We start from the raw sequence: 17,322 nt of genomic DNA on the forward strand, positions 1-17,322 counted from the left end.
GTGTGGCTCGGGTCCGATGTGGCTTCCTTGGGAATGCCCTTCTGACTCCAGGTTAGGCCATAGCCTTCTGTGCTGCTCATCTCGGTACCACAAACTTGACCTTAACGCCCAGAAAGACCAGGGCAGTTCTGTTGAGGCCGTCAAGGCATCCCTACACCTAGACCCTGGGACAGACGACACACCCAACCAAGAAACATTGCCTAACTGAAGTAGTGAATGAGAAAAGTCTCAGAAGAGGTGTGGTGCGTTTCGTTTGCCTAGAGGTCCAAGGCAGCCCCTCCCGCATCCCTGGCTGTCAATAGACTTCTTCCCTCTACCCTACACTCACTCATCCCCATCCATCCCCACCCATTCCCACGCCCACTCCCGCCCCAGTCCCAGTTTGGGGCCAAGCAAACTCTAGAGCTTTAAGAGCCGTCAGAAGCCGAGGAGGACGATGATTGGAGGGTTATTCTAACGGGTTGAGGATGAGCTCATCCGTAGCCAATGGCCAGCAGGCACCCGGCTAGATGCCCCACCCCCTCCCCCAGGCACCTGCAGAAGGGTGGTAGGCAAGGATCCTTGCGGAGGTGAAGGGACAGCATTAGCTCAGAGGCCCGGAGCTGGCACGCGGACAGGTACAGTGTTTGCCCTGCTCTTCAGCCGTCCTCCCAGGCGAGGAGGAGCCTTCCCCTCCCTGCCTCAGCCCGACCTCCTTGGACGTTCCCCGGATTGATGCACCTTGCGCGCCCGGGACGTACTAGCTTGTAGTCTTAGGCATGCGGCTCAGAGAGCTGGCTGGACCCGAAACCCGCAGCCCTGCGCAGCAGGCGTTAGTCACCCCGCTAGGCCTGGCAGAGCAGGAAGGCCTCCTATCTCCATCCTCGGCCTCATCCTGGCCAAGGCACAGGTTCAGGCTGCTTGAAGATGTGTTTGCTCCCCACCTCTCCCTTTATCCCGTATGATAAAAACTCCCCCTTAGTCATTCATTCTCCAGGTACCTGAGACAGCAGAGGTGGCTGCCGGGCTGCTGTGAGGGACGGAGATCATGCTGCTGGCTGCTTTTTCTCTGCCCTTTCCCGTCTGGCAGCTGCCGCTCTAATCCCTTGGGCCACTGGTGTCACACGTTGCTTAGGGAGGGGTTGGTGTCAGGTCCTTGGGAAGGCGCGCTGGTCCCCTGGTCTTGTCAGGAGGAAAAAGCCAGCGACTCCCGCTGGCAGTCACTGAACTCCACGTTAACTGTCTCTCAGTCATCTTATCTGCCCATGGGCTTTGATGAGCTCTGTACTCCCTGCTTGGTGCTTGGGAGATGAGGGGACTCCTCGCTCACCGCTCACCGGCTCCTGACCTCAGGGGAAAAGCTAACAAAAAGCCTAGACATGTGTTTTGTCTAGGGGAGAGATCCCACTGAGCTGAAGCACAAGGCTGGATGAAATTCCACATGAAAGCAGGGGGGAAAAGTGAGGTGGGTGACGAGTGGGAGGAGAAGTTTAGCGCCAGTGTTTGCCTTCGATATGCTTTCTGTGTGCCAGACACTGAGTTTGCTCTGCGGTCGCCCCTTGAAGGCGGCTGTGGGCCACAGGCGTCCCCAGCTCTCAGTGCTCCACACAGCATCCTGGGGAAGGACTTGAGGAACTGAATCTAATGGAAAGGAAAAGAAAGGGCCCAGCTATGTTATTCTATCATGACCACCCCTGAGGTAGGACTCCGCTCAAGGAAGGGACCTTCCCAACGTTAGCTCGACTCCCTCCAGCCTCTGTATGCGGATACCAGGCTCTCCAATGTTTAGTGGAGGACGCGGGAATCCAGGTAGGGGTGTGACTCCCAGCAAGCGCCTCCCTAATGCATTTGCTTCTTGCAGGTCACAGCTGCAGGGCCGCTATGAGCCTGGTAGCCTGTGAATGTCCACATGGCCCAGGTCCGGAGCCGGAGCCCTGTTCCCGAGCTCGGTCCCAAGCCTGCCTCTACCTGGAACAGATCCGTAACCGGGTAGCTGCGGGGACGCCTGACGTGACCAAGCGGGACTACCTGGTAGATGCAGCCACTCAGATCCACCTGGCCCTGGAGCGAGATGTCAGCGAGGATTACGAGGCCGCCTTCAACCACTACCAGAATGGTGTGGATGTACTGCTCCGTGGCGTACACGGTGAGGGCGGGGATGCACGGGGACAGAGGTGGGCAGGGAAGGGCCAGTGAAGGGTCTTTTGTCTGTCCATACTTGGGGTGTGGGGCACTTTACTAACCCTGCCAGGCCTCCATGAAGGATAATAATGAGGACTTGAATTTATTAAGGCATTCCTACATGGCAGACCCCACTAGGCTTTACCTAGAGTGACTCATTTGAGTTTCACGTTAATAAACTTTTTAATTACATGTAGTTACAAATATACAGGAAATAGTATTACCATCATTATCTGAGATAGGTCTTTCACTATTACCCAGGCTGATCTTCCTATCTCAGCCTCCTGACTGCACAGACTACAAGTGTGTGCGACTCTGGGCAAGAACTCATTTTCATACTGAATCTTCCAGATGAAGAAACTGAGGCATGGAGTGGTCAAAGAGCTTGCCCAAGGGTCTGCACAGGCTCCACAGCTACCAAGGGGGTACATGGGGAGTTGGAATGTTTCGGCTCCTGTGGCTGTGTCCTTGGCCCGCTGCACTTGGCTGGCCATAGAGCTGGGCAGGGCAGTGGCCCTCTGGAAGCTTGCTCTCCAGATGACAGGAGAGGTCACGGTCAAGTGCATATGTAATTATAGTCCCGGGTGGGGCAGCATGAGGGGAAAAGGAAAACCGAGGTCAGATGGGCCTAGCACAGGACATTTTCTAGACGTGAAGACCAAAGGGGCTGTTGGGGGACATTATGTGTGCCGTCCAGTGGAGGGGATGGCAAGTGTTCCAAAGAGGGGGAAGGGGTCCAGGCTTAGGAGGGAAAGGGGAGGGCTGATCAGGGCAGATGGAGACATTTCCAGGCTGAGGCCAGTTTGAGAGGCTAGAGCCTTGTGGCCAGGCTATGGTAACCAGGATCACTCCAACTCTCCGTCAAAGAGACTCTACCATGTCTGGGCTGAGGAGTGCCTGGCACATGCCTCTTCCATCTGGTCTGGTTTCCATCCTGGCCTTTTCCATGACTGGCAGAAATAAAGGAAGCACTGTATTCTGGAAGCTTCTCTATTCTGAAGGAAAAGGACGTGCAAATCTCTACCTTGTTCCTTCCTAGGATATGAGAACAGCTAGTGAGGTGGTGAGTACCAGCTATAAAGAGCAGCTGGCAGCCGCTGCTCTCACCCCAGAGAAGGAGCCAGGGGATGAACCAGCTAAAAGTGTCTAGGAAATAGGAGCCATTGGCTGTGATAGGCAGAGACAGTTAACAGGAGCTCAGCCCACCAGTAAAGCTCAGGACACAGGACAGGGGTGCAGTCCTGGTGACCACAGATGGTGACCCCGCCCCCACAGTTGACCCTAACAAAGAGAGACGTGAAGCTGTAAAGTTGAAAATTACCAAGTACCTACGGAGGGCAGAGGAGATCTTCAACTGCCACCTGCAGCGGACACTGGGCAGTGGAGCCAGCCCCGACACGGTGAGGAGGCCCTCCCTGGATCCCTAGGGAAGAGAAGGAGGACTTGGGGAGAGACAGCCGCTTCCCACCCCTGTTCCCTTCCTGCTTCAGGGAGGAGTGGGTAGTGGAGGGTGTGCGTCCAAGTGTGAGCCAGGGGCTCCCTCCCATCCTTCCTCTCTCTCCCACACCCTCGCACCTCATTCAGCCCCACAGAGCACTTGGCATGCGTGACACAGATGCCCACCCCAGTTTGCTTGTGACGCTATGCCATTCCCACATGTACACTCAGTGCCTCTGGATTCGGTTTCTTTTGAGTAGGCACAACATAAGTATTAGGAATGTGCGCGTGTGTGTGTGCATTTGGTGCTCTTTCTGCTATCAGCTCATTGACCAAACGCATTCTCCAGGCCACAGATCTGCACACTCCTCAGTTCACTGCATCCTGAAGCTTTTCCTTTCACAAAAGTTGTCTAAACTTTGAGGCTGAGACCCGGATGTTCCCACCCCAAACCCTGAGAGCATCTGCCTTTTGTAGACAAGGCTTTTGAGAAGGGGCTTCTATGTCCCCAAGAAACACTCCTAGCATGACCGGATAGGGGCTGAGCAAAGAGTCAGCCTGAGTGCCTTGAGCCAGTGTGCCCCCTAACTCTAGGTCAAGAGCATTCCTCTGCTCAGTCTGTCCCTGGGAGGCAGGCTCTTCCTGGGCTCCAAGTCCTACCCAATGCAGCACTCTCTTGGCACCCAGACACGTCTACCCACAGCCAAAGCTGATGCAGCCACGGCTGAGGCCTTGTCTCCTTCCTCTGCAGGGCTTCAGCAGCCTGAGGCTCCGGCCCATCCGCACACTGAGCTCTGCTCTGGAGCAGCTGAGAGGATGCAGGGTGGTTGGGATCATTGAGAAGGTGAGCGAGCACTGAGTGTGGGAAGGAAAGATGTGTGCAATCAGGAGTGGTGGGGAGCAAGTGGCAGGATGGATGGGTAGTGGGGTAGGGTGGAGGGTGGGGTAGGATAGAGGGTAAGGTAGGATGTAGGATAGGGTAGAGTGGAAAGTGTAGCAAGTTTTGTTGGACTATCTTTGGATCACCCATCCCCAAATAATGACACAGACTTAATAATTAGGAAAGCTTGGCCTTAGCTTAGGCTCATTCCCAACTAGCTCTTGTAACATTCTGCCGTGTGTGTGTGTGTGTGTGTGTGTGTGTGTGTTAACCTCTCTTCCATTCTGTATGTTCAACTTGTTCTGTACCTTGCCATTGTCTTATGCATGTCTAGATTCATCTCCTGAGACCCTCTCTGCCTGGAAGTCCCGCCTATTCTCTTCTGCATAGCTATTGGCCAGTCAGGTCTTTATTAAACTAATCGCAGCAGCACATCTGCACACAGTGTAAACAAAAATTCTGCAATGGGAAGGCATCTGCAGCAACTGTCTGCATCCGGAGGGTACTGTGCGGGCTCAGAGGGGATGGCAGCAGAATCCAGTGGCTCCTCCTCTCTCCCAAAATACACCAGCCAGGTTCTAGAGAGGAAACCAAGGCTGAGAAGAGGCAGCAGTCTGCTTCTCTCTACCTTCCAGCTAGAGACCATGGGAGGGGCTATGCCCAGGGCCTCTTCAATGCTCACTGCCCTGATCACTCCCATTTCCCACAATCCTCCACGTTACATTCACTCTGCTGGGGGGACTGTAGCTCCCCAAGTATCCCTGACACCCACCGCTGAGCACTTCCTGTGCCGACAGGTCCCTCTTCCAGCTTGTCCAGTGGGCATACGCACTTCTGAAGAGCGAGGTGGCTTGTATTGTCCAGGGCCTCGACAGCCCCACTCTTTCTCCTCTGGTTGGGACTCCTGCCCTCATCCAACCCCATCTTGTTCCTTTTTCCTTTTCCTTAATTCAGGGTGGACGAGAAGACAAGACATGATGGCCCAAACCCCTACTAAAATGGAAAAATCTGAGGGACAAAGAGGTCCTCTAAGGGCTGAGCCTGTATCAGATTGCCCTCTGCCTCTGGCCTAGGGCTCTCTAAACAGTTCTTTCCCAAACTGGCCATTTATGGGAGACACCTGGTGGGTTTCTCAAATATGTCGGTGTCAGGACTCCATCCCAAACCTATGGAATCAGAATGTCTAGGGTTGAACCCAAGAATGTATAGTTTAAAACACTGGGCAAGTTTGGGGGCTCTGGGAGCCCACAGAGAAGGGGGCAGTGCTGTGTGATGCTCTGCCACACAGGGGGGCAGCTGTCTGGGAGGAGGGTCTGGGTTTGGCCAGTGAGTGGCAGACAAGTCCTCTCGCAGCTCTGTGAACTGGATTCCTCATTAGTAAAGTAGGGTGGGGGATTTCTACCCCAAAGGGGTGATCTGGGAAGGAAATGAAACCATTTTTGGGAAAGGCCTGGCGCCTACTTAAGACATTTATGCGGGGTTGACGGCTCTGAGTGCAAGCCACAAGAGTGGGAGGTCCTCGTTCCCATCTCTGGGCCCTTGCTCCAGATGCTTTTCCCGGGTCCCTGGAACAGGCCCCAAGCTCAGTGAAGGTTCAGCGCTTTCCCATCTGTCCAAGTCTCCCCTCCCACTGAACTGCGCAGTGGCCACAGCCTGACCTTGGTGAACCACAGCTGCTCTCACAGACAGACTGACACCATGTCTCTGAGTGAGATGCCAGTTATGAAGGCAGGGTCCAAACTAAGTTAAGTTTGGGGAACAGTGAATTGAAGTTACACCACTTGGACTTCCATTTTAGGCATTCGCAGAGCCTTCGGGGTGTGCATGGATAGGAGTCCCCAAGGGAATCTGTGCCTCAGAACACTCCGATTTGCTGAACCCTGGGACACCGCGTGTGCAAAGCGTTTTAAACATCAGTGCCAAGTCCTGTGCAGAGGGGAAGTGTGCACTCAGATCTTTAGGTTGCTTCTCTCAGATACTCAAGTGGTGAATGCCAGCTCCCTCCTGGGGTCTTTCTTCCTCCCCTGGGCTATGCCCAAGCCAAGGACAGTTATTTCCCCAAATTAGGGAAGGTGTGAAGGCCATCGATCCAGTTCCACACCTCTGCCCAGACAGATGCAGGGGGCAGAGCCGGGCCAGTGCCTGCCGGTGGCAGCCCTCGGGCTCAGGAAGCAAGCCAAGGACAATCCCGTGTCCCTTAAAGGCGTTGGCTGTGAAAGGGAGGGAAGCAATCATGAAGCGGTGAAGTGAGCAGGTCAGGGACTGGGTGGGCAGCCAGGATGCTCAGGGGCTGCTGCAGGGATTGTCCCCACCTGCTCTGAACCTCCTCAGAGTGCCATGCTCTGAACCAGACATGAGAAAAAAAGTCTCCTGAGGTGTTTCTTGTTTTATTTGGCTCAGATGGTTTTTGTTTGTTTATTTATTTGGTTGGTTGGTTTCTTTGAGGCTGGTTTTTTTTTTTTTTTTTTTTTTTTTCTGTGTAACAGCCCTGGTTGTCCTGGAATTCACTTTGTAGACCAGGCTGGCCTTGAACTCACAGAGATCCGCCTACCTCTGACTCCCGAGTGCTGAGATTAAAGGCATGTGCCACCACTGCCCGGCTTGTTTTTTTTTTTTTTAATTGTTACCAACATTTTCAAGTGTGCAGATTTCATATAAACGTCCACATTTCAAGCTTCTCCTGGAGAAAAAGATCAGATTGGAAATGTGGGGCTCATACTCCTGTGTAGTACTCGGGAGCCAGGGAGGAGCTGCCCACTTCAGAGCCCTGGTCTTGTCTACCCTCTGCTCCAGCTTTGCATGAGCGTCTTTGAGTTTAAGAATCTGCCTGAGCTGGGCATGATATCTTTAATCCGAGCACTGGGAGAGGCAGAAACAGGTGGACCTCTGTGACTTCGAGGCCAGCTTGGTCTACATAACAAGTTCTAGGCCAGTCAGGGCTTATAATAGAGACCTTGTCTCGGGGCTGGAGAAGTGGCTCAGCAGGTAAGAGCACTGGCTGCTCTTCCAGAGGTCCAGGTTCAATTTCCAGCACCCACATGGCAGCAAGCAAAATACATGTGCAATGCAAATAAAAATAAGAATAAATAAATTATATTTTAAAAGACCCCTGTCTCAAAAACAAACAAGAACATCTTTGAATCTTTGGGGCCTGTTAGCTTTATGAGAGGTCCCATCGAAGATTTAGATTCCTTGTGTGTCTTTAAAGAAAGGCCTTACTATATTTCAGCAATGCTGTATCACCATGCCCCCCACAATTCTGTCTGCCTTCCTTCTTTTCTTCCTGCGTGTGGCGGGTATGCATGTGTGCCCATACATGTGTCCATGAAAACACACAGGACACTGGCTGTCCTCTCTCCTATATTACCCTGGGGTCTCACACTGAACTGGCTGGTGGCCAGCCCGCCCCAGTGACCTTTTGTCTATACTCCCCAACAGTGCTGCTTCTTACATGGCTGCTGACGACTTGAACCCAGGTTTCATACCTTGACAGTAAACACTCTTGCTCACTTAGCCATTTCCCTAGCCCCTTGGGAGTGTGTGTGTGTGTGTGGCCACAATTGCCTTCCTCCTTCCCAATTATAAGGCTAGCATCCCATTTGTGGATTGGTTAAAATCCAGTGCTCTGTGTCTCAGCTCCACGGCTCCAGTGCACAGAAAGCTGTGCTTGGCGGTGTTGTATTTTAATAATTGTCCCCACTTTTGAGAAAGAGTCTCATGTAGCCCAGGATGGCCGCAAACTTGCTATGTAGCCAAGGATGACCTTGAACTGATTTTCCTGCCTCCGTATCCTAAGTACTGGGATGGCAGGTGTATCCCCAATTTATACGACACTGAGGATCAAACCCGGGGTTTCATGTTTGCCGGGCAAGCACTCTACCACCTAAACAACATCCCCAGTCATTAATAATTATCTTAAAGGAAACAAAGCGAAGTTTTGTTTCAAGGAAGTTTTTTTTTTTTTTTTTTCCCGAGACAGGGTTTCCCTGTAGTTTCTAGAGCCTGTCCTGGATCTAGCTCTTGTAGACCAGGCTGGCCTCGAACTCAGAGATCCACCTGCCTCTGCCTCCCGAGTGCTGGGATTAAAGGCGTGCGCCACCACCGCCGGGCTCAAGGAAGTTTTGAAACAAGGAAGTCAGGTGCTGGGTATTCTGTCCCCCAAGCTGCTTATCAGAGGAAGGGGATTTTTTCATTTGTTTGGTTTTATCAATTGGAAATGCCTGCTCTGCTGGGAAGACATGGAAAGAGAAGGGAGTTCAAAACAAGATAGAAAGTAGGTAGAGGAAGGAAAAGAAATTAATTCACCACCGTACCTAACTTCAAGATAATTGCTGTTAACTTTTAAGTCTATTTCCTTCTGTAAAATGGGTTTTAAGGTGTTTTAAATGCGGAGGTTTTTGACACATGGGTACTCTTTCATTTCTGGCTCCCATCCTTGGCTAGGTTTCAGGCTGTAAATCAGAGGGCTTGATTAAGAAGGGGGTGGTGGGGAATCCCACTTGGGGAATCATCAGGGGTGCCAGTACTTGTGGGAAACTTTTCTTAAATGACCCCAGCTTTTACTGCCTCTCCAGATATTGCACAAGTTTGGTCAGGGAGCCAAGGCCCGCCTGAGTTAGGTCTCTAGCCACGAGAGGGAGACCTCTTGTGGTCAAAAGCGATACTGCTGCCCTCATGTAGGAAGGAGGTGGTGCTGTTCACACGGCCCCTGCTCTCTTTTTACTAATGATGGAGAAACTAAGGCCCAGTGTGGCAGGCACTTACTCATTTTAGGATCAGCCTGTTTGTATTCAAATTCTGATGCTACCACGTCTTAGAAGGAGAGATGTGAGTCATTTCACTTCTCAGAGCCCCAATTTCATCAATAAAGTGGCTCACCCCCACCCGGTCAGGAGAACACAATTAAGTAAGCTATGTAAAGTCCTTAGCACAGAATAAACGCATTATAGCCAAAGTTTCTTTCTTCTACAATGACATGGATAATGACCATAAATTTATACTTGGATTCTCTGCTTTTATCAACAAGCACAATGATGCTATAAAGTATGAACTGCCGTGATCCCATTTTTAGGGCACTTAAGGAAATGGCTCGATTGATGGAATAATTCCTGTGAAAACATGAAGACCTGAGTTTGATTCCCAGAAATTACATAAAAAAGCTGGGCATGGTGGGGCACATGTCTGTAACCCCAACACAGACGAGGTAGACAGGCAGATCCCTGGAGCTTGCTAGTCAGCCAACCTAGCTGAATAGGTGAGCTCCAGGCTCAGTGAGAGACTTTGCCTCAAAAGATAAGATAGGGAGGGGCTGGAGAGATGGTGCAGAGGTTAAGAGCACTGCCTGTTCTTTCAGAGGTTCTGAGTTCAATTCCCAGCAACCACATTGTGGTCCACAACCATCTATAATGAGATTCGGTGTCCTCTTCCGGCATGTAAGCACACATGCAGATAGAACACCGTATACATAATAAAATAATAATAATAATAAACCAAGATGGGGCCTTAGAGATGACTCAGTGGTTAAGAGCTCTTCCAGAGGACCTGAGTTCAAGTCCTACCACCCACATGGCAGCTCATAACTGTCTGTAACGCCAGTTCCAGGGGACTCGACACCCATGGCAAAACATCAATGCACATAAAATAAAATCTTAACAAATTTAAGAGAAAAAAACAAGATGGAGAACAATTAAGTAACACACCCAGAATCATCACCTCTGGCCTACACACACACACACACCCCCCACAAGAACCAGGTGTGGCTTGGCAAGTGTATCATATATTCTCATAGCTTTCACTGACCAGTGATACAGGAAAGGTGGGTTTATAATTCCTCTTTGATCAGTTTATTTGAAAGTCAGTTAGTTTATTTGCCCAAGCTCTAAAACTGGGGCCCTGGGCTAGGGGATCTAAGAGCTCTCAAATAGCATGGATGAGGCCCTAGGTTCAACCCCCCAGTAACAGTAAAGAAACAATCCAGGGTTCTTTCCCCTCCTCCATCCCTAGGCTACAGCTTCCACCACTGTCTAGCAGGGTGGGCCCAGCTTCCCTCTCCGGCTAGCCTGTCTGTTCAAGTAGTCACATCAGAGTGCTGTCTGGCTGTCCTCGTCCTGGCAGAATCCTGCCTTCCTGCTCTGCTACAGCCATTGGCCACTCCTTCCCTGTCCTACAGCTGGGCCCACCCTTGCCTGCCCAGGAGATGATTCAAGGGCACAACTCCAAACAAGGCTCAGTGGTGAGTGGACCACTGCCTGTCAACAAAGCCACCCTGAGAAGGAGACAGCCACTGCCAAAGGGCAGCCTCAGGTGGTTGTTGTGCACAGTCATGCTTGATTTATTTAAAGGAAGGGAAGCAAGGCAGAGAGGTTCCTGGTCTGTCGAGCCTGCATCCTTCAGTCCACCCAATCTGGAACCGTTTTCAAGAGCCTCAGCTCCTTCGCTTGTTTGGGGTTTGTTTGCTTGTTTTTCAAAACAGGGTTTCTCTGTAGCCGCAGCTGTCCTAGAATTCTCTCTGTAGACCAGACTGACCTTGAATTTACAGAGATCTTCCGGCCTCTGCCTGCAAGTATTAGGATTAAAGGTGGGCGCCACCGCCGCCTGACTGGTTTGGGTTTGAGACAAGGGCTCACTGTGTAGCCTTGGTTGGCCTTGGATTCGCAGAGATCTGCGCGTCTCTGCCTTTCTCGGTCTCTGCTGGGGTTAAAGGCATGGACCACCACACCTAGCCTAGCTTCACTTGTAAGCAAAGCTCAGGAGAACTGACTAGCCATTAGGTCCTTCAGCCATGCCACCTTCAGTCCCTGCCAGGATGCTGGACTCAGGCCAAAGCCTGTAGTGGGGGATTGACTCTGGCTGTCCTTGGGCCACACAGGGCCTAGCTAATGTAGGTAGGTGGGGGTGGAGTGTCCTAATGAGGGTTCTGGCCCACACAACAGAGGGAGGTACTTACACCACTTGCTGTCATACATGAAGTACCTAAATCATCCTTCCATTTTGCAGAACTGTGGGGTCCCCGAGTTGAACAGGATGGTCCCTGCCCTTGTGGAGCTCACAACCGGGGGGCCAGGGGGCTAATGTGAGAAAGCTCCCCTGACGATAAGCCCAGAAATCACTCAAGATAGGGTAGGCGTCCCAGATGCTGGAGGAAAAAGCACCAGAGATCTATGAAACTTCGGGCATAGCAAGGGTAGGTCACTAGGACAGAATGGATGTCAGCCTCAGGGCATGGAAAGCCAAGAATCAACAATGCCTTAACCAGTGCCTCCTTTGGCAGGTGCAGTTGGTCCAGGACCCAGCAACGGGAGGAACCTTCGTTCTGAAGGCAGGTGTTGCCCAGCTGCTGCCACGTGGCAACTCCTCTTGAACTGTCGCAGAGCTCTTGAGACCACTGCCCACCCTTTCCCCAGAACACACAGATGAGGCCCATGCTCCCTCCAAAGCCAAGCTGCTTGTTCTTCTGGGCACTGCCCAAGGCTTGGCCTCCACACTATCTCATCCTCAGACATTAGACTCCGTGGGGCTATGGGGGCGAGGGCGGGGCCAGGGACTGGGAGAAGCAGCTGTTGCTCTCTGTCTGACTTCCGATTCAGATCCTAGTGTCCTGAAGTGTCATGGGCGCTGTCGGCTCATGGACATACCCTGTCCCCTCCCCAGAGCCTCCCCAGGTGCCACGTGGTGAGCCGGGAGCGGCTGACTATCATCCCACATGGCGTCCCCTACATGACGAAACTGCTGCGCTATTTTGTGAGCGAGGACTCTATCTTCCTGCACCTGGAGCATGTGCAAGGTGAGGGGACCCGTGGGACCCCATCAACTCCCGAGCATTGGGGCATTCCTGTTTCCCACACCCCAGAATAGGATGCTGAGCCCCGAGGAGGGGGTGCAGCTTGCTCCAGATTGTGGCACAGACAGGGAACCCAGTCTTTCTGAAGGCTGAGGGCAGGCCCAGGCTGTTGTGAACCTGTCTGTGGTGCTGAGGGAGCAGGGGACATCCTGCGGAGGAGGTCCCCACCCTAGGCAGGGGACGAGGGCATTTATGCAGCTGCCGTCCCGTGTCACCGTTTCCTTTAGTCTCGGCTCTTTGCACTTTCCCGGTCACTGCCTGTCCCCAGTGGCCACGGAGCGGCTGGGAACTAAAGCTGTCAAGACGGGAACTGAGCTGTGTGGCCGATATTTAGTGACTTTAAAATGTGCGGCACATCCTCGGGTCATGGCGCAGTCGCTGTAAATCCCATGCTTGGCTCTTTACCCTTTGGTGACACCACTCTCCCTAAAACGAAAGAGAAAGTCTGGACACTGGCGCTCAAACTAGTGCTATACTCAGGCCAAGTTCACTAGCGACCGGGGTTGTGGGCTGTGAAGCCGAGCCCTCTGGAAGTGGGTCACAGCAGGGGAGCGGGTGTCCTATGTCACAAGGTGGAAGAGCAGGGAGATGAGAAACGGGGCATGCTGAGATGGGGGGGTGGGTGGGCCTGGACCTAGTGTCCACACTTCTCCCTCCTTGTTTGGCCCAGGAGGCAGGCTGTGGTCACATCTACTCTCCCAGCCCCACCTTAAATATTCTGGGCTCAAGTTCGGCTCTGCTCAGGAGAAGTCAAAAGTCCAGCTCAACACCCGCCTCTGCCTAGTGACTCCAGCAAAGCTCCTGCCAGGCCACACTTCAGGGCAGGACAGAATCCCAACGGGGCCTCCATGGACTTCTCAGAGCCTTCCCCCGGTCAAGGAGATCCCATCCCTCCAGCCTCAGGAAGAGGCTGACAGTGAACCTTCGGCCAGGACCAGTCCTTTCTGCTTTTCGGACCTCACAGAAGCTCCATGTGGCCACTCACACAGCCAAGTCAGGCGAGCCAGCCAGAGTTCGAACACTGCACCCAGCCGGAGGCTCCACTGGGTACGGGAAGGGGCTGACCGGGTGCTAGGGGTCTACGGCCGAGGCAGAGGCCAGAACCCCCCATCGGCAAACAGGGCCAGCCTGGGGTGTGGACGAGCAGTCTGGAGCTCGAGGGAAGAGCAGGTGAGGCAGTGGGCAGCTGAGATGCTCGTGGCGTTGGAGGCACTCCATGAGCAGGGGGTGCTATGCCGGGACCTTAACCCACAGAACCTGCTTCTGGATCAGGCAGGTAGGAGCCCTAGCCCCCCTGCTCCAAGTCCACTCCTCGGGTGGGAGCCCAGAGTCAACAGGACCCCCAAGGTTATAGGGCTACATGTCGTCCCTCCCCATGCCCCTTCCTCATCTGGCCCCTCATGAGAACCCGAGCCTGGGGTTGCCCCAGGAACATTCCCCAGGCCCTTAGGGAGACCGCACTTGTGATGACCTTTAACCCCTAACATGACTGTATTGGGGGAAGCCTGGGGACCACTTAGGGATTCCAGCTGCTCAGTGATGCTACTTTCAACCTTTGCCCCACAATTCCTCCCTACACACCCTGGACAAGGTCACATCCGACTCACATATTTTGGCCAGTGGTCAGAAGTGGAGCCGCGGTGCAGCCAGGAGGCTGCAGACAGCCTGTACAGTGCTCCAGGCAAGAAGGGAGTTGGGGGAGGCTTCTAGATCTTGGGTGCTTTCTGTGGGGGTTAAAGACAGGGGAAGGGCAGTGGGTGCCAGAATGCCACCAGAAAGGGCCATCTTACATGTTCCTGTTCTCGCAGAGGTCGGGGGGATTTCTGAGCTGACGGAAGCCTGTGACTGGTGGAGCTATGGGTCACTTCTGTATGAACTGCTCACGGGAACGGTGAGTAGCTGGGCAGGGTGTAGAGCCCTGGTGGGGACCACAGAGGAAAGGCCGAGCAAAGGCTTCTTAGCCAGCCAGGGTCTAAGCACAGGCCGCCTGGTTCTCCATGCCTGACTTTTGGCCTGGACGTCCTTCTACCTACCAGCCCACCAGTAATAGAGGGAGTCACTCCCACCAGGCCGTCAGAGGGACTATTGTTAAGAAGACAGTCAATTTCTATGAATTACATGAGCTGGGATAGCCAGGGGTTTAGGGAAGAGTATGCCTGGGTAAAGGGCTGAAGAAGCCGCAACCCCTCCCTGGAAGGCTTCTGGATCATGTCCTAAATCTCCTCCTATTCACCCCCACTCACCCTCCAAGGCTGTGATCCCTAGACCTGGAAGGTGGGAGAAGGTTCTCACATCCCAGCCAGCCTGGTCAAGCAAGCCCACTTGCAGGCTGGGAGCTGGCTCAGTGGGAAAAGTGCCTGCTGCTCCAGGATGAAGGCTTGAGTTTGGTTCCCCAGCAACCTGTGAAAGTCAAGTGGAGTTCAGTGAGACAGAGAGCAATAGAGGACAGACATCCATCTCCAGCCTCTGGTCTCCACATGCACACAGGAGAGAGAGAGAAAGAGAGGGGGGGAGGGAGGGAGAGAAAGAGAAAGGGGGAGGGAGGGAGAGAGAGAGAGAGACAGAGGGAGAGAGAGAGAGCACGCGCACTTGATAAGACTTTTTGCCCTCTTTACTCCTCTCAGATGGGCCCAGAACTCCATCTAGGGCCTGTTAGGTTGGGGACAAGCGAGAGGACAGACTACATTTGAGCAGGAAACAGTTTGCGTGGCCCCAGCAAACTACTGTGTGACCCAGAGCCAGGCCTGACCTGCTTGTTCCCCATGCTCAGGGGTTCTGAGCACTCTTTATACAAATACCCTAGGCCCCACATGGCTCCCCCCCCCCATTCTTGCTGCTCATCCTTACCTCACATACTTCTGCTTCTCTCCACATTCCTGCCTTGCTCTCAGTGGCTGTGGGCCAGGCCTGCCATCTCAAGTGTGGCTCGTGGAACCTTTTTTTCTGTAAGGAAAGAAGTTCTAGGGCTGTTCCCAATAGTGTCCACCCTAAAGACAACGGAGAGAATGCTTCCAACAGGCTGCAGGTTCAAACCCCAATGCTAACCCAAGTCCCCTTTCTTGGACCAGTTTCTTGTCTTTAGTGTCAAGGGTCTAGCTCCGTGTCTGGGTCATCAGTAGATCCTAGCAACTATCAACATCATCCCACCCCTGCAGTGTGCCATGGGAGTGGGCCAAGTCCTGGCTGCCACGAGGGTGTAAACTTCCCCAAAGTGGCCTCTTCAGTGCCTCTCCTTGTGTCCCCTTCCTCTCCAGGCCCTGTCCCAGAGTCACCCCTCAGGATTCCAGGCCCACACCCAACTTCAGCTGCCCGAGTGGCTCAGTCGCTCAGCAGCCTCTCTGCTGACTGAGGTGAGGTATTGGCTGGCTTATTGGTATGTGGGCAGCAGTGGCAGGGGTTGGGGTGGGGTGGGGGGGACTGGAGGAACCACCTGTCCAATGTTAGCTGGAAAACACTAGGGCAATAGGGCAATAAATGCCCAAGCATGCCTGTGCCAGCTACCACCAGCATCATGGGGAAGGGGTTGTTGATAGGAGTTCCAGGAGGGGGTGCCTACCTCATAGACGGGAAAGGAGGCAGAGCACTGATTCTTTCCCCACAGCTGTTGCAGTTCGATCCCCAGAGGCGCCTAGGTGCTGGAGGTGGTGGCACCAGCAAACTCAAGTCCCACCCCTTTTTCAGTACTATCCAATGGAGCCGACTAGTGGGGTAAAGGGTGGGTAAGTGCACAAAGATTGTCTTGTCTGCCACCTGGCTGGCCCTACGTCAGTGGACCTAGGGGACGAAGGTGGGGCGGTAGCTGCTTTACCTGCTCAGAACCTGATTGGGCCTCAGACGGGTGACTGCTTCTGTCCTAAAGAAATCAGCCCATAACTGTTGTGAGAGGCGGTGAGGTGCACCCTGCTGAGCAACCTACACCCATCAGCAACAGATGCCTGTTGGACACACACCTTGCACCCTTGGCTGGGACATCTCGTGTTAAAGGTTGCCTTCTGTTGCTCTGGCTCCAAACGTCTCAACACCTGCTGAGCAGACTGACACATTTGGTGACAGACATGTTGTACACCACTTAAGACATCTCAGGACACTGATCCCATGGGTCAGTAGACCCAATCCAAGACTGTCCTGGGTCCATTTTCACAGGCTGCTTCTACCAGATGTTTGTTCCCACAGGGGCTGGAGTACTCGGAAGTAGGTTATTCTGTAGGGCTAAGTGGGGGAGAGATGGGGAAGTATGGCCCACTGACTTTGGAGAATCAACTACGGGGAAGAGACGTCAGTAGGGTTACAAGTGGGTCAGACTGAGTTTGCAAACAGAATAAAGAGCTTTATCCTCTGGCTGGCTCTCCTGTGTGGAAGGGTCTGCCCCACGGGCCATCAGTCTTTTCTCAGGCTGGCTGTCTCCATTCTGCATTTCGGTATGAAGTTTATCCAATCCATTGTCCGCTTTTAGAATGAGACACCACAGAACATACGGACCGATTTTACCCAATGCTTTAAGTCCGGTATTGCTGGTTTCTGAAGAACTAGGTAAGTGGGTATCTGCAGACAGTCCTTTCCCTAGGTTTGAGAACTTGCCTCAGGACAACCCAGTCGCCAAGGTGTGGCACATGCAACAAAATTTCACTTGACCAATCTCCAGATCCCTCCAGTGTTACAACACAGGTAGCATCTGGTAGAGTTCACTAATCGGGCAACTCACCAAACACTTGTGTGTGTGTGGGGGGGGGTGGCAACATAAGGAGACACCCAATATTTCTGGTGCTGAGTCTGGAGCAGAGGACAAGGAAAGCGCAGCTGCTCCATGGCTGGAATCCCAGCAGCCCCTGGGGCTGGTCCTCTCTCTAATAAAGCCTTCTCTTGTGGTGGCACCTTTGCCTCATTACTGCAGTCAAAGCGGTCTGCAAGGAAGCAGCCCCTGCTCTTCCAGAACCGGCTCAGGAAAGGAGGAAAGGGAAGAGACGCCCTAGAAGACCATGGTGCCTGAGGAAAACACTATCTTAAT

General features: G+C 53.1%; 1 protein-coding gene across 5 annotated transcripts; it reads left to right on the plus strand.

Annotated features, from left to right (window-relative positions):
• Nucleotides 1-1,860: 1,860 nt before the first annotated feature.
• Nucleotides 1,861-17,173, plus strand: Rps6kl1 (ribosomal protein S6 kinase like 1). 5 transcript variants are annotated; one of them, XM_038336799.1, is made up of 11 exons: nucleotides 1,861-2,125; nucleotides 3,436-3,560; nucleotides 4,349-4,441; nucleotides 11,748-11,795; nucleotides 12,128-12,260; nucleotides 12,988-13,593; nucleotides 13,909-13,998; nucleotides 14,126-14,208; nucleotides 15,572-15,667; nucleotides 15,919-16,036; nucleotides 16,177-17,173. In XM_038336799.1, the coding sequence occupies exons 1-10, from the start codon at nucleotides 1,861-1,863 to the stop codon at nucleotides 16,027-16,029; spliced, it is 1,650 nt and encodes a 549-aa protein (XP_038192727.1). In that variant the 3' UTR covers nucleotides 16,030-16,036; nucleotides 16,177-17,173. The 5 variants fall into 5 exon arrangements, with proteins under 5 accessions (XP_038192727.1, XP_038192725.1, XP_038192729.1 ...); XM_038336797.1 differs by having other exon boundaries at nucleotides 15,919-17,173; XM_038336801.1 differs by having other exon boundaries at nucleotides 1,861-2,095; nucleotides 15,919-17,173.
• The last annotated feature ends 149 nt before the right edge of the window (nucleotides 17,174-17,322 follow it).

The sequence above is a fragment of the Arvicola amphibius genome, chromosome 7 (genome assembly GCF_903992535.2).
Source record: "Arvicola amphibius chromosome 7, mArvAmp1.2, whole genome shotgun sequence".
NCBI classification, from domain to species: Eukaryota; Metazoa; Chordata; class Mammalia; order Rodentia; family Cricetidae; genus Arvicola; species Arvicola amphibius.

Coding starts and splice junctions, on each gene's coding strand:
- Rps6kl1 (XM_038336797.1), top strand. CDS start 1,861: ATGAGCCTGGTAGCCTGTGAATGTCCACATGGCCCAGGTCCGGAGCCG. Junction 11,796..12,127: donor GAGGAACCTTCGTTCTGAAG/GCAGGTGTTGCC, acceptor TCCCCTCCCCAG/AGCCTCCCCAGGTGCCACGT. Junction 13,594..13,908: donor CCTGCTTCTGGATCAGGCAG/GTAGGAGCCCTA, acceptor ACCCTGGACAAG/GTCACATCCGACTCACATAT.